This window comes from Mustela putorius, unplaced genomic scaffold, assembly GCF_011764305.1.
Source record: "Mustela putorius furo isolate JIRA1106 unplaced genomic scaffold, ASM1176430v1.1 tig00003867_pilon_pilon_pilon, whole genome shotgun sequence".
NCBI classification, from domain to species: Eukaryota; Metazoa; Chordata; class Mammalia; order Carnivora; family Mustelidae; genus Mustela; species Mustela putorius.
Genome location: NW_025422019.1, coordinates 16520697 through 16544627, shown reverse-complemented (window position 1 = coordinate 16544627; position 23931 = coordinate 16520697). Strand labels below are relative to the sequence as shown.

At 37.8% G+C, this 23931-nt stretch overlaps 1 protein-coding gene across 1 annotated transcript in view; it reads right to left on the bottom strand.

Moving 5' to 3' along the window:
• The window catches only part of ACMSD (aminocarboxymuconate semialdehyde decarboxylase), a 104851-nt gene extending 102083 nt beyond the window's left edge, over nt 1–2768 (bottom strand). The window contains exon 1 of the mRNA XM_045066543.1: nt 2552–2768. Coding sequence (XP_044922478.1) covers nt 2552–2608 — 57 coding nt within the window. The 5' untranslated portion in view covers nt 2609–2768. The remainder of the gene's footprint in view (nt 1–2551) is intronic.
• Nucleotides 2769–23931: the final 21163 nt, after the last annotated feature.

The window sequence follows — 23931 nt, the reverse complement described above, 5'->3', positions numbered from 1 at the left end:
CTTCTCCTTCTCATTCTTTTATTGGAAAGTTTGGGAAAATGGTGAGAAAAGATCAGAGATTGATGTTTTGAAATAATATTTTATCCCTTGAGAAACAATTTGAAGATAAAGGAAAATCTGCTGTAATTACTGAACCATATGAACACCAAGGACTCAGGTCACTTTAATGCTTACATTATTCTGGCTATATGTACTGGTAATGGGGTGAGAGGAAGAAGAGTCCCATTTTTATCTCACTCCCAGTTTGAAAACAAACTGTTTTTCAGCTGTTTTTTTTTTTTTTTTTCATCACTGGTTTGCTTGCAATCAAATGAAGACTTTACCACATAACAAATCCACTTACTTGACCTGTGGGTTGAAGTTAGGTTCCAGTGACCCTGTGATGAGGCTCTCAGTGGGTTTACACGAATGTGGGGAGTTGGGGAACAGGCTGGTGTGGAGGGAGACAGTGGGGGACAGAGGGAAGCAGAAACATCCCTCATAGAAGTGATAGTCTCCTGCGCAAGCTCTATCAAGGTGGTTGCAGTGGTAATGCTGCAGAGGGGCCACCATGGTCCCACATAGCTCTGGGATTAGAGGCTCCTTTCTGTGTCTTGGATACTCATCTGTCCAGCAAGGTTAATAATATAAATCCTATCTGCAATTTACATGATTTTTATGTGAATCTAATACATATGTATCTTGCTCCCTGGCAGTTTAAGAGTATAATGGTTATTATTACTATCATTATATCATCAATATTATTAAGCTTATCAGTCATCTGCAGCAAATGAGACTACTAGATAGAACCCTGGTTTACTGGGACATAAACTGAATGCCCCTCCCCTCTTTTTAGGCGACAGCTAGAGGTTAAGAAGGAGAAGGGAGGGGGGGTTGCCTGGATGGCTCATTCACTTAAGTGTCTGATTCTTGGTTTCAGCTCAGGTCGTGATCTCAGAGTTGTGAGATCAAGCCCCTCATCAGGCTCCACACTGAGTGTGGAATCTGCCTGAGACTCTCTCTCATCTCCTGCTGCCCCTTGCCTGCCTCAAATAAATAAGTAAATCTTAAAAAAAAGAAAAAAAAAAAAAGGAGAAGGGGCAAAAAGAGCCAGCAGAGCATGTGGTTGGGAGGTCTCCAGGGCACATATTTATGGTTATAGCCTCCCTAATCTCTGCATCTTTTGGCTTCTTAACCAGTTTCAACAATGCCTTCAGGGCCCTTCATTGGGTGGGGGCACCTAGAAATTGTCAGCTCTTGACGACAACTTCTCTGCTCAAATTGGAGGCAAGCTTCTGGGTGGGAGGCAGACGAGGGGAGGTGGATTTGTGACTCTAGGTAGATAGTAGGTAGAAAGTTTTCTCCCTTTAGCAAAGAGGGGGCACATTTTTAGGCTGCTCTGGGTCTTCATCACTAACCTTGTAAAGTGGGGTTTACACTTTAATAAAACACGATGAGTATAATAACATTTAGAGCAGCAATGTCCCATGAAGGCCCTTAGACTCCTGCAGGGGTTAGCTAGTGCAGTTAGTTTTTACTACCTGCTACACCAGGAAACACTTTTAAGATGGTTCAGCATCATATGTATTTTTCAAATGACAATGTCTACTATTCATTCACCTTACCTAAAGTACCAGTGGAGAAAGAAACAAGATTAACGTTCTTCTAGGAGACATTTATGAAAAGAAAACAGTTTCACTTACTTGCATAATAAACTGTATTTTAATTAGAGTTTGTGTTAATTCATTTTTCCTCACTTGGGATAAAAAAGATGAAACATTATTAGTGGCATGAAAATACTAGAGAGAAGATTAGGTAAAACCTGATACTTAGCCTGAATAAAGCTCAAACCAGTTATACATTTCTTCATGTTCCCCACCTCCTTCTTTTAGTATTCATTCAAAAGTTCTTAATGACAAAAGGAAATTTCCCTCTTTTGAGAAACAGAGAAAAAGACACTCATTGTACAAAGGCTTCATGTCATTTTCTCTAGGGTTTTTTGATGTTCCTACTCTCTAGTTCATAACAAGGATTTACAGCTTAAAGAACATCAAAAGGAAAGGTTTCAGACAGTGTCCTAAAATAGACTTTTAAAAAATTCCACAAAGCTATCTCTTAGTGCTTCTAAAACTTATTTTAAACATTTTGGAAAGGAGATGTGTTTTAGAAGTCTTGGAAGCCTATCATATTCCATTTTTTAATAGTCTTTTGCTTGAAACTGTAACTTTAAATTCTGTAGTTGGCACGTATCTTCCCAGCAGCTGAATATGTGATTTAAATGGAAGTAAAACTGCCTGACTTAAATTGTCCAGAAATTTTAAAGACTGCTTCATTTGAGAAGAAAAGGGGATTTTGAGAAGGCACTTATTTCTTTGATCAATATTCTTTGAAAATAAATATAAAGCTAATTTTTAAAAAACTGGGAAATCAGAGCTACCAAATAATTTTAAATCACACCTAGAGCAGAGAAACTTAACATCTAATTCCCCAAAGAATAAACAGATCTGTAGTAGAAGCAATGAGAAACCCTGGAGAAGATCCAGAAATAATTCATCAGATTAATCACCATTACCTTTTTTAGATCTGGCCATTCTTTTGGTAGAATATGACTATGGATGTCAATTTTCATCTCCACAGGATCAGAGAAGCATGCAAAGAAAGAAGTTTTGGTACCAAGCGATCTCCATAAAAACAATGGAGTTAATTGATTTACAGAGTCTCTTTACAGCTACTTTCTGGCACCAGTCAGTAAGCTTAGTCGGCTCAATCTAAGTCCACTGGAAGTGCCTTATTAAAGTTCAGAATTCTGTTTATTTGTCAACTTGGCTTTGGATCAACAACTCTTTGGTAATCGGGACTCTGGGCACTAAATTAAAAAATAAAAAAAAGACTGTACTAAACCTCACGAGGTCAGATGTACTACTGGGTGCTTTTGAATTACAGCAGGTCCAAAATCGGTTAATCTTTGCTTTGAAATATTTCTTTTTTTTTTTCTTTCAAGATATACATAGGAAAAAAATGGAGTGCCTGGGTGGTGTGGTTGGTTGATTGTTCAACTTTTGGATTTTGCTTAGGTAGTGATCTCATGGTCATGGGACTGAGCCCTGCATGGGGCTCTGCACTCAACATGTTTGAAATTCTCTCTCCCTGTTCCTTTGCTCCTCCTGCTCATGCAAACACTCTCTTTCTCTCTCAAATAAATAAATCTTTTTTTAAAAAGATACAGTAAAAAATCAAGTAGAACATGGTTAAAAATCAAATAGTACAAAGTGTTGTTAAAGAACAGTAATCACTGACTCACCTTATCATTACTTCCCCAGAAGGAACCAATTTTAAAACTTTTGCTTTTCATTCAGTTATTTACCTTGATGTCTTTAAACAGTATTGATCAATTGGCTTGTTCATGAAAATTTAACATGTTGAAAAGTTGTGGGGGAAGTTTCACCTTTACTTTTAAGTCAGAGAAAAAGTCTATTCTTCATACATGTTATTTTTTCCATTGCCTTTTTCTTTCATTTATTCTTTTTTTTTGTCTTTTTTTAAAAATTTATTTTTTATTTTCAGCATAACAGTATTCATTATTTTTGCACCACACCCAGTGCTCCATGCAATCCTTCTATAATACCCACCACCTGGTACCCCGACCTCCCACGCCCCGCCCCTTCAAAACCCTCAGATTGTTTTTCAGAGTCCATAGTCTCTCATGGTTCACCTCCCCTTCCAATTTCCCCCAACTCCCTTCTCCTCTCTAACTCTTTCATTTATTCTTGCATTTAATATTTATTAAGGCTGAATGAGGTAAAATTATGCATATGTTGTAATAGATAACTGTATACAGCTTAAGTGCAGGGATAAAAAGAGGGAAACCATTCCATACTGAGAGTTCTCAGAGCCCTTTGGGGAGGTCTTCCACTGGAGTGTAAAGTGGGGCTATGGGTCATGTCTCTAAAGAAAGCCTAGAAAAAAACAGCCCTTTGTTATTCTATGTTAACTCTTTCCTATTCCTGGAAAGCTTAAAAAGTTCAAGGACCTGAGGTCTCTGGCACAGCCTTAAAACTACTTTGGGATGACCCCTTCATCTCAGTCTCCATAGGATAGGGACTAAGTCATCAAAAAAGGCTTCCTACTAGGCTATTCAACTAGATTCTGGAAAAATGCAACCAACATTCTTTTCAACTAGATTCCGGGTAGATTATAACAAATGTTCTTTTAAATGCTGCTCAGCTTGAAAGAAAATAAAGCAAATCCTCAAGGTCATTTTTTAAAAAGTTCAACAACCTAAAATGGAATAAGTGACCTTCAGTCAACATGAGGATACATGCCAATATCCAAAGTGAGTGTAAGTACTTTTGGAGCACTTTCTGTGGCTCAGGCACTGTTCCAAGCATTTTAGTCATATCAATTAATTTATTCCTTATAACAATCCTATGAGAGAGGAATTATTACTAATATTCACTTCATAAAAGAGGAAACTGAAGCACACAGAAGTTAGGTAACTTGTCCATGGTCACAGAAAGAAACCCTGGAGTGAGTGGTAGAAACAAAATTTGAGCCCAGGCAGTATAGACTCAGAATTCTGAGAGCTTTGAGGATTTATATCAAAGGAGGAGTAGGAGATCATGGGCTAGTATAAAACTGAGACCCCTTCATTTAATTAGAATTTTAAAAAATTATTTATTTATTTTTTAAATTTCTTTTCAGTGTTCCAGAATTCATGGTCTATGCACCACACCCAGTGCTCCATGCAATACATGCCCTCCATAATACCCACCACCACACTCACCCAACCTCCCATCCCCCACCCCTCCAAAACCCTCAGATTGTTTTTCAGAGTCCATAGTCTTTCATGGTTCATCTCCCCCTCCAATTTCCCCCAACTCCTTCCTCCTCTCCATCTCCCCATATCCTCCAGGTTATTTCTTATTCTCCACAAGTAAGCAAAACCCTATGATAATTGACTCTCTCTGCTTGAATTATTTCACTCAGCATAATCTCTTCCAGTCCCATCCATGTTGATACAAAAGTTGGATAGTCATCCTTTCTTTTTTTTTTAAATTTTAAATTTTTATTTTTTAATAAACATATAATGTATTATTAGCCCCAGGGGTACAGGTCTGTGAATCGCCAGGTTTACATACTTTACAGCACTCACCATATCACATATCCTCCCCAGTGCCCATAACGCCACCACCTTCTCCTGACCCCCCTCCCCCCGTCACCTTCAGTTTGTTTTGTGACAGTAAGAGTCTTATGGTTTGTCTCCCTCCTGATCCCATCTTGTTTCATTTATTCTTTTCCTACCCTCCAAACCCCACACATGGCGTTTCCACTTCCTCATATTAGGGAGATCATATGATAGTTGTCTTTCTCTGATTGATTTATTTCGCTAAGCATAATACCCTCTAGTTCCAGCCACTTCGTCACAAATGTCAAGATTTCATTTCTTTTGATGGCTGCATAGTATTCCATTGTATATATATATACCACATCTTCTTTATCCATTCATCTGTTGATGGACATCTAGGTTCTTTCCATAGTTTGGCTATTGTGGACATTGCCTCTATAAACATTCAGGTACATGTGCCCCTTCAGATCACTACATTTGTTTGTTTCCTTTTTTTTTTGTGGGTTTAAAATTTATTTATTTATTTATTTATTTTTTAAATTTCTTTTCAGCGTAACAGTATTCATTGTTTTTGCACCACACCCAGTGCTCCATGCAATATGTACCCTCCTTAATACCCACCACCTGGCTTTAGGGTAAACAGCCAGTAGTGCAACTGCTGGGTCGTAAGGTAGCTCTATTTTCAACTTTTTGAGGAACCTCCATGCTGTTTTCCAGAGTGGTTGCACCAGCTTGCATTCCCACCAACAGTGTAGGAGGGTTCCCCTTTCTCCGCATCCTCACCAGCATCTAACATTTCCTGACTTATTAATTTTAGCCATTCTGACTGGTGTGAGGTGGTATCTCATTGTGGTTTTGATTTGTATTTCCCTGATGCCAAGTGATATGGAGCACTTTTTCATGTGTCTGTTGGCCATCTGGATGTCTTCTTAGCAGAAATGTCTGTTCATGTCCTCTGCCCATTTCTTGATTGGATTATTTGTTCTTTTGGGTGTTGAGTTCGATAAGCTCTTTATAGATTTTGGACACTAGCCCTTTATCTGATATGTCATTTGCAAATATCTTCTCCCATTCTGTCAGTTGTCTTTTGGTTTTGTTAACTGTTTCCTTTGCTGTGCAGAGGCTTTTGATCTTGATGAAGTCCCAATAGTTCATTTTTGCCCTTGCTTCCTTTGCCTTTGGCTATGTTCCTAGGAATAAGTTGCTGAGGCTGAGGTCGAAGAGGTTGCTGCCTGTGTTCTCCTCTAGGATTTTGATGGATTTCTGTCTCACATGGAGATCTTTCATCCATTTTGAGTTTATCTTTGTGTGTGGTGTAAGAGAATGGTTGAGTTTCACTCTTCTACACATAGGTGTCCAATTTTCCCAGCACCATTTATTGAAGAGACTGTCTTTTTTCCACTGGATATTTTTTCCTGCTTTGTTGAAGATTTGACCATAGAGTTGAGGGTCCATATCAAAGCCCTCACCATATTTCTATCAATGATTTATTCGCGATGATTTAGGTATTCTCTGAGACAATGTAAGCTTTCTCTACCATGCTCTTCATTTCCTTCTGAGCCCTCGCTGGCAGAGTCATTTGCATCCACATGTCTATTAACAGTCTGTTCAAGGGAATCTAGGATTTTTTCCATCATACACCTCAAGGTTCTTGCAGCCTCTACTCATTACTCAATTACAAAGCCACTTTCACATTTTTTGTATTTGTTACAGCAGCACCCTACTTCTGGGTGCCAAAGTCTGTATTTGTTTTCAATTGCTTCTATAACAAAGACTACATCCTTTGTGGTTTAAACCAATACAAGTTTATTCTCTTACTGTTTTGGCAGTCAGAAGTCTAAATGGGTCAGCAGTCTGTGTTCCGGCTGAAAGCTCTAGAGAAGAATCTGTTTCCTTACTTTTTCTGCCTTCTAGAGTCTGTCTGCATCCTTGGCATAGACTCCATTCTCCATCCCCCAAGCCAGCCATATAGTATCTTGCAGTCTTTCTCTCCATTCTGTCATCATACAGCCTTTTTTTTTTTTTTAAACTCTAACCTTACCATCTCCCTCTTGTAAAGAGTTGTATAACTACATTGGACCCACCCAGATAACCCAGGATAATTTACCCATCTCAAAATCCATAACATCACATTTTCAAAGTCCTTTTAAAAATTTAAATTAATATTTTCACAAGTTTGGGGAATAGGACATGGAAATCCTTGAGTGGGGAGCATTATTCAGCCTTATTCAGCATTATTCATGCCCACAATTGGGCATGGTAAAATTCTCAGAATAGCTATTAAAGAATATACACGGAGTATGTAACTTTCAATCCTGTTAAGTGGAAACTGGAATAAGGGAAAAAAAATTAATCTAAAAGAAGGCAATAGAGAGGAAAAAAGAAACATAGAAAAAAGTAGGCTAATAGCGCACAATAAAATGACAGAAATAACCACATCCAGCTAAATGTTGTTTATTGGAAACATGTTTAAACTCTAAGGATAGACACAGTTTGAGAGTAGAAAGGAAATAGAAAATAGAAGAAGCAAATTCTAACCAAAAGAAAGCCATGATAGCCACGTCTTTCATAAGCACTTCACATTAGTTCAAATGAAAGAGACCACAATACAAAAAGCATTGTTAAGGCAAAGGAGGATCACTATAATAATAAAAATGTTTAGCTAAGTACAAAGCCATAATAATTCTAAATTTGGTATACCAGATTGTCTCAAAGTATGTAATGCACACAATGCATATTCCAAATACATATATTTGAAAATTTTACCAACATATGTCTTCAATTATTGATAAGTCAGATAAAAATTATCTACAGGAAGCTGCAGAGGAAGGCCCCAATGCTGGGGTGCCACTAAAGAACCTCATAAACATGTCACTAGAGAAAGAGCATTTTAAGCTCTAGCCTGTCCACAGAGCTCAAAGCTATTTTACTACGGGGTCATTTCATTAGCATTTGTCCTAAAATCCTAAGATTTCTTCTCTCTCCCTGCTTTAGTCGCCCCAGAGAAGGAGATCAAGCTCAAGGAAGAGAAGAATCGCCAGTTGGAAAAGAAGAAAAAGTCATGTGCCCACCTTCAGGGGGGAGAAGTCTCATCTTTCAATGAGGATTGAAGAGATTATTAATATATTTAAGTGAGTGTTTTTTAGTTTTTCAACTGAGATTGGGTTTGTAATTTTAAAATGAGCTTAGGAATTTTTATTATATAGAAGTGAGTAGAAATATCACAGAGGCTATATAGGTTTTAATCCAGAGGGAGGAGGAGGACAGCTTTCACCAAACAGTATTAAAGGGAAAGTGGGAGATTTAAAATGATGCATATGTAACGACATCTGATGAGTTCTGTGCATTCAGTGTACCTATAAGAGAAGAAGAGAGCAATGCTTTTATTTTTGCTTATAAAAACAAGTAAATCTTTCGGCTGAATGGGCAGGAGGTTTTAGGGTCCTTGATCCTTTCATTTATCAAAGGGAAGTGACAACAAAAAAGGAAAATTATATAAGATCTCATCTCCACATTTAAGAAAATGAATTATAAATCAGATGAGCTTTATACTCACTTATACTGACATTCCTTTGTGGAAAAAGGCAAGAGATCCTTAAATTATTCAGTATTGGATTGTATAAAAATAAAAAAAATGGTTTAGACTAAGTCTGTGTAGCTCCTTTCTCCTGGCCCTCATCTAATGGCTATGAGTCAGCTTAAATACCAGGCTTTGAATCCTGCCTACTGCTTATTAGTTGGATGGTCTTGAGAAAGTTACATGGTCTCTGTCAAAAAGGGATGATAATAGAATTGATCTCATAGAGAGTTACTGTTTAAGTATTAACTTTAGTAATATAAAACTATCAGCTATGAATTATACCATGACACCTAACCCAGTTACTTCTTAGTCTGCCGTGTGTAAAGCATGGCAGGAAGTCCAATATTAGTATTTTGAGGGAACTTGCTCCCCCTTTCTTAGATTATATAAGAACCCAGGTTTATGTGACCCAGGACTATGGGATAGGGTGTGGCTTCTGTTAAGGTGACCACAACTATGTTTGTCCTTGATCAGACCTGTGTGTTCCACTTGAAGGTGGGCAACTCCACTGGTTGAAAGGACCACTCCTCTTCCCCAATTTTTCCCCATCCCCACAATCAATAAATTGCCAAGTTTTTTTTTTTTAAGATTTATCCATTTATTTTAAAGAGAGAGAGAGAAAGAGAGCGTGAGAAGGAGGAGCAGAGGGAGAGGGAGAATCTCAAACAGACTCTGCACCGAGGGCAGAGCCTGATGTGGAGCTTGTTCCCAGTACCCTTAGGTAAAGATCATGACCTGAGCCAAAACCAAGAGTCTATTGCACCATCTGGGTGCCCCTCACTGTCTTTTTATTTTAATTCCATTGCATCTTTCAACCTTGTTCTCTTTCCTTCAGTCTTTCTTTGAGGCCCTCAAGATCTTTCTTTAGGATTGTTTAATTTCCCACTGGTAGCATCTTGGCCCTCTGTAATCCATCCTTAGGACTCTTGACCAGAATAATATTTCTAAAACACAAAATAATCACATCTCCTTCAATGTAACACTTTTTATGGTTTCTCACTGCGAAGTCCAAGCATGCATGGGAAACAAGGCCCCTTGGGTACTTCCCCACTTCCTTTGTCTCTGTGCTTTGCTACTGTGCCCTGTGCCCTAGTCACAGGAGATATTTGTGCTTCCTCAAATATGATATATTTCCCGTTTGGGCTTTATATATGGCTTCGTTGACATCTAATGCTTGGAATAATTTTTACCTGTCCTTTCTGCCAAGTGTGTATCTATCCATCACTGAACATTTAGCTAAAACATCACCTCCTCTATGGAGCCTCTTCTGCTAATACCCATCTCCAAAAGGCAAAAGGCAACTACCTCTCCCTGCAAGAGTTAGCTGGGGGAATGAGTAGGAATGGTCCTGACAAAGCTGAGAATGATTTCAAGCTCATCTTCAAAGATACCAGAATCCCTTTCTACTACCTTTTCATAGGCTTCTAGATTTTGGTACCCAGAGACCACTTTATCTCTTTCTCTTTCTTATCAATTCTTGCTAATTGGAAAAGAGCTAGTTTGAATTCTTTGCACTTGAATTTGAATTTGTTTACATCCAGGGACCTGTTGAATTAATGAATTTTTGAGGAAACATCATGGAGCCAGGGACCATGTTTGTTTTCTTGTCTGTTACATCCCTAGTGAAAAACAACTGAGTAGGTGCTTGTGATGGTTAAATTTATCTTTCAGCTTGGCTAGGTCACAGTATCCAGATATTTGGTTAAGCCCTATTGTAGATGTTTCTGTGAAGGTTTTTTAGGGAGAAGGGATTAATATTTGGATGAATGGACTTTGAGAAAAGGAGATTATCTTCTACAGTAGGGGTGGGGCTCCTTTACTCATTTGAAGGCCTTAATATAAAAAAGCTGACCTCTGCACATGAAGAGGGTATTCTGCCTGGCAGATTTTGGGCTTGTCATCCTTTACAATTGCATGAACTAATTTCTTAAAATAAGTCTCTCTATATAGACACACATCTTATTGGTTCTATTTTTCTGGAAACTTTGACTAATGCATTGCTTTATAAGTATTTCATAAATATTCAACAAATGAATAAGTAAATAAACATGAATAAGTGGATAAAATATCTTTTTCAGGAACATTTCTATTTAAGCCTCATGTGGGACTGTTATGTGAAAGATTAAGCCTTTACTTAATATCATACAGCAACAGGTGCCATTCTTAGTATTTCTGTGAACCCTGTGGCCCTTTTTGTATTTGGAAGACTAGGTGTTGAAGAGTAAAAACAGAAGCCAGCTTTTGCATTTTCAGGGTTTGTTTTTTAAAAAGATTTATTTATTTATCTGAGAGAAATAGAGAGAGAGAAGGGGGAGAGGGGCAGAGAGAGAGGAAGAGAGAAAAAGAGAAGCAGACTCTGCGCTGAGTATGGAGCCAGGTGGACAAGGGGTTCGATCTCATGACCCTGAGATCATGATCTGAGCTGAAATAAAAAATTGCATGCTCAATTGACTGAGCCACCAGGCACCCTGGATTTTGAGTTTTTTAAAAACCTTAGCCTGAGTGATTGATGGAAAGACTGAGCCATTAACTTTGTAGAATACAGGGTTGCGATAAAATTTTTCACCCACCCTAACTAAATAAAGACTTCTCAGACCAGGCAAAGGGGATTCAAAGAAGGAGAGGTGAGTGTATTAGGTAGTATGGGTCCCTGAGGAGGACATCCTAATGTCCAAGCCTGGGGTTTGAGTGGGAGAAGAAACTATAGATGGGCAATGTCCTGATCTGATGGTAGAAGGGACCTGTCCCTTCATTCCCAAACAGTGCCTGGGAATATGGCAAGGAAACGTGGTTGAATGTTATATCCGGGCAGAGAGGTCTTCAGGTAGATAAGTAGAGCGCCTGAAGCTTAGCAAGGCAAGAGAGCTATACAGAGTGGTCCCAAAGGGAAAACAGAAATAGCTGAAAGTAAGCCAGTCATGAAGGAGCCTTGGAATGAGGAATTAGGATAAATCAGCAGGTACCTGCATGAGTCTGTGATGGAAGGAAGATGTTTCAGCAGATGCCAACATAGACAATGGTCCAAGTCACATACTACCTCTGCCTGCTAATGCCTTGGGCTACAAAAGAAATTAAGGGAGATCTAGGGTAATGGTTTAGAACACAGGCTATAACATGACTTATAAAACTTTATTTCCTTGAGCTGATAACTAATTTTCTATATACTCATCTCCCTATATATAAAATGAGACAATAATAGATTCTAAATTGGGCTGTTGTAAGAATCAAACAAGTTAATTTCTTTCCTGGTTATGGTTATGTTCAGGTTTTCTACTTCCTCATGTTTCAGTTTTGATAGTTTAATATATTTCTAGGAATGCATCCATTTATTCCAGATTGCCTGATCTGTTGGTATATAATGGCTCATATAACATCCTCTTATAATTGTATTTCTTCAGTGTTAGTTGTGCTCTCTCCTCTTTAATTCATGATTTTATTTATTTTGGTCCTTTCTCTTCCCTTTTTCACAATTCTGGTTATGTGTTTATTGATCTTATTAATTCTTTCAAAACAATTGAACTACTAGGTATTTATCCAAAAGATACAAACATAGTGATTCAAAGGGGCACATGCACTTCAATGTTTATAGCAACAATGTCCACAAAAGCCAAACTATGGAAAGAGCCCAGATGTCCATTGACAGATGAGTGGATAAAGAAGATATGGTATGTATACACAATGGAGTATTACTCAGCCATCAAAAAACACGAAATCTTGCCATTTGCAATGACCTGGATGGAAGTAGAGGGTATTACGCCAAGTGAAATAAGTCAGATGGAGAAAGACAATAATCATATGATTTCACTCATATGTGGAATTTAAGAAACAAAACAGGTGAATATAGGGGAAAGGAAGGAAAAATGAAATAAGATGAAAATAGAGAGGGAGGCAAATTAAGAGACACTGAACTCTCAGAAACAAACTGAGGGTTGCTGGAGTGGTGGTTGGTGGGAGGAAGGTGTAATTGGGTGATGGACATTAAGGAGGACACTTGAAGTAATGAGCAATGGATGTTCTATACAACTGATGAATCACTAAATTCTACCTCTGAAACTAATAAAGCAGAATATGTTAACCAAGTAGAATTTAAATAAAAGATTTTTTAAGAAGAATCAAATGAGTGAAGACATGGAAGGCATGTAAAACAATGCCTAGCATAGAGTAAGTGGCATGTAAGTATTAGTTGTTTTTCATATTATTGTTGTCAGACTGGCCTGCCAAAATTTAAACAAAGCCTCAAAGAAAATGTGTGAGAGAAATCCTGATGTAATTGAGATTACATCAGGAGAAATCCTGATGTAATTGAGATTGTGTCTGCCATCTGATGGCATAAGGGCTTGTATTATTAACAGTTGAGATGTTACAGAAAAGTAGGGATAATTACATTTTGTATACATTTAAACAGTGACATACCTGAAATTTTTGCAAGTTCAACTAGGAATTCCAGGTGTCATTATTTGGTGGGGAGGTTGAGATTGATAAACCCATGATATATAAGCCATATTATCAATGAATGTGAGCCACTTGAGGAAACATGCAGCAATAGGAACCAGGGTATAGGTGGAGGGTTAGCTTACTGGGGGGAAGGGAGCATGGGGCATTGGGGAACAGGGAAGAGGTGGAGGGTTAACTCAATGGGACAGGAAGTGATGGGGACCAGATTGAATATTAGCTTAGGAGAGGAGGGATTGTCTCTCTTTTGAGAGTTAAGGGAAAGATGTGAAGGGACTATGTGTGTTGAACCAAAGGTAATCAACCCAAGAGTTGCTAGTATCTATGGTCTTTTTGAGGTGGGAAGTGAGGTCATCCACCAAGAGAGGGTTAGAGACTTAAAAATAAAGGAAAGAAAATAATAGTCATAAAATGGCATTTGAGTTGCTTCCTAGGTGATTAAGAGCAGCATTGGGTCTGCAGTGTAGTTGGACTTTAAAAATGTCTAATGGACAACCACTTGAAAACACACAAAGGAATTTCTAGTCTAGAAGAAAATGCAGTCCAATGCACATTATGGTTCTATTAGAGTAGTGATATTCTGAATGACATATTTATATTTTCAAATATTTTATAGTGAAGTTATAATATTCTGATCATTGGAAATGTGTATAAAATATATTTAAAAAGAATGTATGATGTGTCACATTGTCAGTGTTCTCAAAAATCACCATGACTAATGTCATCTTTGGCTATGAATCATAATGGTTTGTCTTCTTGAAGCAATTTTCTTTTCTAATGAAGTATGGTTGACATACAATATTATTTTTAGGCATAGTGATTTGATAATTTGGTTTGACAATTCTATACATTACACAATGCTCACCAAAATAAATATAGTTATCGTTGGTCTTCACACAAAGTATTACAATGCTATATTCAGTAATTTTAACTATATAATATACAAGTCAGTATACAATATTATTGACTATGTTGTGCTTTTCATCCCTGTGACTTATTTCTACCTGGAAGTTTGTATCTCTTAATCCCCTTCACCTATTTTATCACAGGTTAATCTGACACTCTTGTTTCACTATGATAACCTAGATATGATATGGCCTACCTGTTTGCTTCAATGATTGAGTTAATAATCCCACAGCAATATACATTCTACTCCAGTTTCTCCTGAACTGTTTTTTATTTTTAAATCCTTCAGGAACCATGAATTATAATTCAATACAGGATATTCTCTGATTAAATTAGCTTTCAGCAGCTCATAGAAAGAACTATGGCTACTGGAACTCAGGAAAAATGACTTGCTCAGTGAGTCTCAATCTAAAAGCTAATGGTACACTTGAATTTTATTCATTTTCTTTTTCCCTGCCCCTTTGAGTCAGAGATCAGCTCTACTCTCTGACTAAGCCTCTTCACAACACAATTAAGTTGCCATAATTGATGCCTAATTCAGAAATGAGGTGGTAGGCATTTACATAATGGGGGATTATGTGCTGTTCACTCATAATGGCAATGATAGGGTTGTCAATCATTGTACAGTTTTACAGTGACACGGAGGGGAGAAGCAGAAATAAATGAATGTGAAATCCATCACCTGAAGTGTGTTTAGAAGAGAATGAATTCTACTCTACACTTACTTAAAGTTCTGATGATAGAAAATAATAATAACTTTTATTCTGCAGGGTTGAGGATGGGTTGAGCAAAACCAGAGATTCTCAGTCTTAAACCTCAAATGGTAATCAATTGAGGAACTTTAAAAAGATTGATCCACCTGCCCCCTCCTCCAGCCTCTCCTCCTGCTTCCCCTGTCTGGGGAGACCTGATTAAATTTAAGCTTATAAGCAATGAATAATATTTTAGTATATCTCAACTATTGCACAGGACACCTTTATACTAAAAAAAAATCATTATTTATCTAAAATTCAAATTCAACCATGTGTTCCATATTTTTAGTTGCTAACTCTGGCAGTTCCCTGCCACTATATCCCATCCAGATTCAGAGTGAACAGTTTTGGTATTTTTTAAAGTTCCTCAGGTGATTCTAATATGCATCAAGTTTCAGAAACACTGGATAAAGCTTCAAAGGCCCCCTCTGTAGACTAATGTTGACAGAAACAGGGGGAAAAGAAGGATGGATATGATTCTTAACAGATCAGTAGAATCTGTTGCTACTCCTTTAGAGTGTTCAATTTTTTCTTCCTATATTCCATATATTATTCTGTATTTGTTATAATTTATTAAAGAAAACAGTCATGGTGCTGCTGCATCCACAGCCCCTTCTGAACTATACTGTACTATACCCTTCACTGGTGCTGAGTGGGTATCTAGATAGTTATGCAGGCGTGTGTAGCCATGCTCTGTATCAGTGACCCTTCCTGCCTCCTTCTAAACTTTGACTACTGGGGCCAAGGTTGACTGAACTTGAGGAAGGCACATGGCCCAATATTGCCAGTTTATAGTCTGGACAATGGCCTATCCAGTGGCATGGTACAAGAGTTCTGTCCAATAGGTTGATGATTAAATTAGACCAGATTTTATTTTTGGGTACAAAGTCTCAGTTTATTGGTAATGGAGGCAGAGTCATTCAGGATAGTTCAGGTTAGTGGCTCTCAAACTTTAAAGAGCATTAGAATAATCTGCAGGGCTTATTGAAAGATAGAATTCTGGGTCCCACCCCCCAGTGTTTCTGACTCAGTAGGTCTGAGCTGCAGCCCCCAAAGTTACATTTCTTTTTTTGTTCTTTTCAGTGTTCCAGAATTCATTGTTTATGCACCACACCCAGTGCTCCATGCAATATGTGCCCTCCATAATATTCACCACCAGGCTCACGTAAAGCCTCCAGAACCCTCCAAAACCCTCAATTTGTTTCCCAGAATCCACAGTCTCTCATGGTTCATCTTCCCTTCAATTTCCCCCAACTCCCTTCTCCTCTCCATCTCCCCATGTCCTCTGTGTTATTCCTTATGCTCCACAAGTAAGCAAAACCATATGATAATTGGCTCTCTCTACTTGACTTATTTCACATAACATAATCTCTTCCAGTCCTGTCCATGTTGATACAAAAGTTGGGTATTCATCCTTCCTGATACTCGATAGTATATATGGGCCATATCTTCTTTATCCATTTGTCCACTGAAGGGCATCTTGTTTCTTCCCACAGTTTGGCAACTGTGGCCATTGCTGCTATGAACGTTGGGATACCAATGGCCCTTCTTTTCACTACATCTGTATCTTTGGGGTAAATACCCAATAGTGCAATTGCAGGGTCATAGGGAAGCTCTATTTTTAATTTCTTAAGGAATCTCCATACCGTTTTCCAAAGTGGCTGCACCAACTTGCATTTCCACCAACAGTGTAAGAGGGTTTCCCTTTCTCCACATCTTCTCCAACACATGTTGTTTACTGTCTTGTTAATTTGGGCCATTCTAACTGGTGTAAGGTGGTAACTCAGTGTGGTTTTGATTTGAATTTCCTTGATGGCTAATGATGATGAACATTTTTTCATGTGTATGTTAGCCACCAAATTTGCATTTCTAATGAATTTCTAGGTGAGGCTGCTGCCTTAGATTCAGGGACCACATTTTGAGAATTACTGGGTTAGTTTGTATGGTAGTAAAAAAACAAGTTCCAAATCTCAGTGTAGGAAGGAAACAAAGGTTTATTCCTTGTTTGGATCACATGTTTGTCATGAGTTTGCTGGGTTCTCTGCTCTGCAATGACAGCTTCCTCATCAGAGACCCAGACTGATGGAACAGCCACTGCCTGGACAGTTCTGGCCATAGTGAAACATGTGGTAGCTCTTAAAGTTTCTGCCTGGAAGTGACATATGTCACTTCTACTCAATTTCACTGGCTTATACAATCATATGGCCACACATAACTTCTAGTAGAGCAGATAAATACAATCTGAGCATTTTCTTAGGAGGAAAGAAAGCCAAAAGATTTGCAGACTCCTTTCTAATGACCACATAGAGGCTGTAACTAAAAATGACACCCAGAAAGAGAACAGCATGCATAGGGCATGAGACTATCACAGCTATGAACTGAAGAAAACCTTGGCTGGTTGTTTGGTAGTGGTAGGAGTAATGAGAGATAGAGGCAAAGATGAACAGAGTAATGTAATGTAAGTAATGTAAATGGCCAAAGCTGCTTTTGGTCCTGACCCACATTTAAGCTTGTTTCATTAGGTTCTGGTCATCATGAAATGTGTTAATATGGCTGTTCCCTCATCCCTATAAGATTCCCAAGATCCTTATTTCCACATCCACCTGTAAGCTCTGAAAGCATTCACCTGTGGGATCTCTTCACATTACCAAGTCACCACAGAATGTATCCCAGAAATTAAATGTAATTGCAAAGTAGCTCAAGTCTCCAACTTGTGTTTTCCAAATATTATGAAGGGGATACATAAACAAAAATGAAACATCTAAAAATTTCTTTAAATTTGTTATTTTCCACAGAAAGTTCCATGATCCCAATTCTTCTCTAGCCCTGGCCTTTGAATTTCTAGGTTATCTCATTTCCCTTTACTCCCGGTTGTGCATCACAAAATCCCAAAGGTCTGATTTAGCAAAACAGGATTAGGATCAGCCTGAGCAGTTCCAACAGGCTCCTTTAGGTGCTGGGAGGAGGAAAGTCTAAAGATATGTGTAGGTTAATAGAAATCATTCACTCTTGCTATGAAAGTCTATATCCAAGTTTGGACTCTGTTGATTATGAAGGAATGGATGTCCCTCAGTGTGTTAAGTAATCTAATCAGGGTTTGTTAATAGTTGATGGTCAGTAGATAATCATAGATGTAGAGTTTAGTAATTCTTCAGTTGCCTATAACATCCAGTGCTCATATTTTAACAATATAGATTCTTCCAGTCCATCAGCATGGAATATCTTTCCATTTTTTTGGTGTAATCTTTATTTATCAATATTTTATAGTTTTTAGAGTACAAACTCCTTGGTTAAGTTTATTCCTAGGTATTTTATTCTTTTTGGTGTAATTGTTAATGCAATTGTTTTCTTAATTTCTCGTTCTGCTGCCTTGTTATTAGTATATGAACCACAACTGATATCCATGTATTAACTTTGTATTTTACAACTTTGTTGCATTCATTACTTCTAATAGTTTTTTGGTGGAGTCTTTAGGGTTTTCTATGAATGGTATCATGTCACCTACAAATAGTGATAGTTAATTACTTTCTTACCAATTTTGGTGAGTTTTATTTATTTTTCTTGTCTGATTGCTGTGGCTAGGACGCCCAGTACTATCTTGAATAAAAGTGATGAGAGTGGACATTCTGGTCTTAATCCTGATCTTGGAGGAAATGCTTTTCGTTTTTCACAACTGAGTATGATGTAAGCTGTGGGTTCTTCATATATGGCCTTTATTATGTTGAGATGTGTGTCCTCTAACCCCACTTTGTTGAAAGTTTTTATGATGACTAGATGTTGAATTTTTCAAATGCTTCTCCTGCATCAATTCAGGTGATCATATGATTTTTATTCTTTGTTTTGTTAGTGTGATTTATCATGTGATTGATTTGTAAATATTGAACTATCTGTACATCCCTGGAATAAATCTTACTTGTGGTGAATGATCTTTTGGTGTATTGTTGAGTGTGATTTGCTAGTATTTTGGGGGGGGGTAGTTGTATGTATCTTTATCAAGGAAATTGACCTGTAGTTTTCTTTTTTTGTAGTGTCTTTATCTGTTTTTTTTTTTTTTTTTTTTTTTTTTTTTTTTTTTTTTTTTTTTTTTTTTTTTTTAATCTGGGTGTTCTGGCTTCATAGAATGTATTTGGAAGCTTTTCTCTCCTTTCTGTTTTTTGGAATAGTTTAAGAATAGGTACTAATTCTTCTTTAAATGTTTGGTACAATTCATCTGTGAATCCATCTGGTCCTGGACTTTTGTTTTTTGGAGGTTTTTAACTACAAATTTGATTTCATTACTAGTATTTGGGCTGTTCAGATTTTCTGTTTCATCCTGATTCAGTTTTGGAAAGTTATGTGTTTCTAGGAATTTATCCATTTCTCCTAGATTGTCCATTTTGTTGGCATATAATTTTTCATAGTAATCTCTTATAATCCTTTGTGTTTCTGTGGTGTTGGTTATCACTTCTCTTTAATTTCTGATTTTATTTATTTGAGCCCTCTCTCTTTTTTTCTTAATGAGTTTGGCTAAAGGTTTATCAATTTTGTTTATCTCTTCAAAACCCAGTCTTGGTTTCATTGGTCTTTTCTTTCTTTAAAATTTGCTTGTGTAACACATGAATTTACCATGAACCATGGGATTTTTTTTTTCTCCTCACTATTTTCTTCTGTTCACTGAGTGATTGAGCTTGAGCCCTGAATTTTTTTTAAAGATTTTATTTATTTATTTGACAGAGAGAGATCACAAGCAGGCAGAGAGGCAGGTAGAGTGAGAGGGAGGAAGCAGGCTCGCCGCTGAATAGTGAGCCCAATGCGGGACTCGATCCCAGGACCCTGGGATCATGACCTGAGCTGAAGGCAGAGGCTTTAACCCACTGAGCCACCCAGGCACCCCTTGAGCCCTGAATTTTGTCCATCTTGTAGTATCACTTTTACGAACACTTCTAGGAGCAGGCAATATTTCTTTTGGACTTGAGAAAGATGGCTGCCTTCTCTGGGCCCCATGTTCTAGTGGACTTTGGCTTCTTCTCCCCTTGCCCACTCTCCCCGTAGGGTGAGAAGTCCCAGAGACCAAGAGTCCATGGCCACATGTAGCCTTCTCTCTAACCATATAAACCATGGTCCTGGAATTGAAATTCCCTGTGGTCCTGCGCCTGCTTCTAGGGTCTGTGTTGGCTTTGTCTCTGGGTCCATTTTCCTAAAGACAGAATGTACCACTGAATACATACCACTGGGCTCAAAGAATGGCCTAAGGGTCCTTATTTGTGGGTGTATAAATGGAGTTTGGACATGTAGGTTGGGATATTGAGGCTGGCTGTGGCATGGAGGGAGATCTAGGGGTGGAAAGAGAGGGGTCATAGTTCATGGACCAGGGATTAGAACTCTCTGCAATAGACTTTTGGGCACAGAACTTTTAGGAGCCCAAGAAATTTAACTTCAAACATGGCCTTTCATACGGTTCTGCAAGTGTGTTTGTTAAGGTGGGTGGTTATAACTTGTTCTATTTGGCCATTTTTTAGCTTGGCTTATAATAGTCAGAATTATGGCACACAGATCTCCATTTATATCCTTGTCCCAGACCTGATAAATATTAGAGTCTGGCCTGGGGTGGGTGAGGCATGTGGAGAACTCAAAAGGCTGGTACCAGGTATTGACCTGGAAGAACCTGTCAATTTAATTTCATGAAGTAACCACTCATCCTTGTCCCAGACCTGATAAATATTAGAGTCTGGCCTGGGGTGGGTGAGGCATGTGGAGAACTCAAAAGGCTGGTACCAGGTATTGACCTGGAAGAACCTGTCAATTTAATTTCATGAAGTAACCACTAATGATGGCACTTTCACTATCTAATTTTATGGATTTACAATGGATTGTTCCCAAATCAAGCTCTCCAAAGACTCACAGGAAAGCTTAGCCAGCCCTTCTCCTCCCCCACAAAAAACCCTCATCTTCACTTAGGCAACGTGCTTCTCATTTTAGCTCATCAAAAACTTGTATATGAGAAGCTGAGTTGTGATACTGAATGCACTAACACTCAAAGTCAAAGATCTGGTTTCTAGATTCTATAACTTGGTGGCCAGGAGCATAAGCTTTGGAGTTCAGAGACCTAAGCTAGGTGGTCAACTTCTCTGCTCATAAGCTGGGAGACCTCAGGCAAGTCTCACCTTCTCTGAGCATCAGTTTCTCCATTTGTAATAAATAGGATGATGATTTCTGCCTTACTAAGGTATTATAAGGATTTAATGAGAAAGACATGAAAGAGCCTGGCACACAACATGCAAAAAGGAATAGCTGCTGCCATTACTGGTCTTTTTACTTTTATTGTTACTGTTATAATTGATTGTGCAACATAAGATCAGTAAGTTACTTAAGCTTATTTTAATATTAATTAGAAAAAAATAGTGTAGTACATTCACATAGTTAAAAAATCAGACATGGTTGTGGGGGAAGGGGGCGCTGGCACCTGAGTAGCTCAGTCAGTTAAGCATCTGCCTTCAGCTCAGGTCGTGATCCCAGACTCCTGAGACCGAGCCCCGCATCTGGCTCTTTGTTCATTGGGGAGCCTGCTTTTCCTTCTCCCTCTGCCCCTCCTCTCTGCTCATGTATGCGCATGTGCTCTCTCTCTCTCTCAAATAAATAAGTAAAATCTTTTAAAAAATCAGACATGAAAAGATGTATATTGGAAAATCTTTCTCATTCCTCTATTTCCTTCCATCTCATCCCACGCAGTTCTCTCATCTATAGGTAACCACTTTTGTTAGCTTTTGGTGTATCCTTCCAATATTTATTCAAATGTAGATATATATGGATATATATTCTTATTTTCTCCATTTCCATATAAAAAAAGGTAGCATACTATATGATTTTTTAACTCAACAATAAATCTTGGAGATCTTTCCATGTCAGTATATAGAGAGCTTCCTCATTCTTTTTCACAGCTGCATAGTATCCCACTGTGAAGTTTATTTCATTACTTACCTGGGGACCAACAATAAGATTGTTTATAGTATTTTGTTACAATGAACAATGCTGCTGTGAATGAACTTGAACATGTGTCATTTCATGCAAGCAAGTATATCTGTAGCATTGGGGTAAGTGGAGTAAATATATTGGTAATTTTGATACATAATGCCAAAGCATCCTCCATGGATATTATACCATTTTGCACACCCTCCAAAATGTATGAGTTTTAAGTCATGTGAACTTTTCATTCATTTGTTCATTTTAAATAGGACCAATAGTGATACCAGCTATATTAGTTCCCTGCTGCTGGTATAATAAATTATCACAAGCTTCCTTTTTTTTTTTTTTTCAAATTGAAGTATTATTGATACACAATGTTACCCATTAATTTCAGATGTGCAGCATAGTGATTTGACAAGTCTGCACATTTTGCTATGCTCACCACAAGTGTGGCTACCATCTTTGCCCTTACAATGCTTTTATAATGCCATTGACTATATTTCCTATACTGTACCTTACACCCATGTGATTTATCCATTCCATAAATGGAAGCCTATACCTCCTATTCCCCTTTACCCATTTTGCCCTACCCCACTGTCCCCTTCCCTCTGGCAACTGTAAACAACACACATTTATTATCCAGAGGTAAGAAATCCAAGTGGGTCTCAATGGGCTAAAATGGAGCTATTACATGTATTCCTTCTGGAAGTGTGGAACATAATTTTCTCCCCTGCCTTTTTCAGCATCTTGAAGTTCCAAAATTTCGTGGTCCATGGTCCTGCATCACTACAATCTCTGCTTCCATTATTACACCTTCTCCTTCTGACTCTCCTTTCTCCCTCTTAGATGGACTTTTTGTGGTTACTTTAGGTTCATCCATGTAATCCAAGACGATTTCCCCATTTGCAGATCGCTAACTTAATCACATCTGTAAAACTGCTTTTCCGTGTAAAGTAACATATTCACAGGTTATGGGGATTAGGATGTGGACTTCTGTGGAGAGCCGTTATTCTGCCTATCACAACTACCTCCTGCACAGGATGTGGGAGAGTTAAGATAGAGAAATTACCTGTGGAAACTTATATAGTTTGCTGTTTCCTTAACCATCTTCCCAACTAGACTATAAGTATAAGAATAGAATTGCATGTTTGGTTCAATTCTTTAGGTTCTGTTTAAGCCTGATATAATTTGGTCACAGTGTAGACTTTCTACATAATTATTTTATATTTTATGTATTTTATATTTAAGTTTTAACATATGAAAGAATAAATTTTTTAGAAAAAGATATAAAGCTTTATACAAAAAAAACATTATTATTATTTTTTAAAGGGGATCTATATCCCAGTTGGAAAGAAAGCTTGTCTCATTAGATAGGGAATTGTGGTAAAGACAACTGTGAACTCTTGAGCCATTATTTTGTCAACGTTTGCAGATCAGTAATATAATCTGTTCTTATTCAAAACATATGTTGTATATCTCAATGAAGAAAATGCATCTGCCCATATATAAAAAAAGATTTTCAATTTCAAATTAACATGCAAATACTCTGTCCCACTTTTTCTAGACTCATGTTCTGAGTCACATGTTCATGGACTAAGGAACAGACTATAATAAAGTTTAGAATATACAAGCAGGGAATAATTCAGTTTCTGTACTGAATAGAAGTAACTATTTCAGAAGAAATTTCTCTAGAAAAAATACCCTGTGTGCCCACTTCTTATTTGTCTGTCTAGATCTCCACCATGGTATTTTCTTGCTTCCCATCACCTCACAAATACACACTTTTTTTTTTTTTTTTCATTATAAAGGTAAAAGCTGACCAGCCTGACTTCCAAATGTATGAATTTTTCTGGGGATGGGAAAGTTGCATACTGATGAAAAAGATGGGCTCTGGGATCAGCAGACCTGGGTTTTTAACCCCATTCCAACTTTCCTTGATGAGGCAGCAGAAATTATTGATTTTGTTCAATTTCAAATCTTGATTATATGTCTTTCTATGCCCTGTGTGGTAAAATAGAATGTTTGCATAAAGAACTTATGCTTCATACTGAAGAATTCATAACTCAAGGAAACTACTTGAGTGATTATTTGAGTTATGAGCTGGGTTAGCCATGTTTTTCATGAGTTACTATTTTTGCTTAAAAGAGTAAGTAGCAGGAGGAGTCAAGATGGCAGAGAAGTAGCAGGCTGAGGCT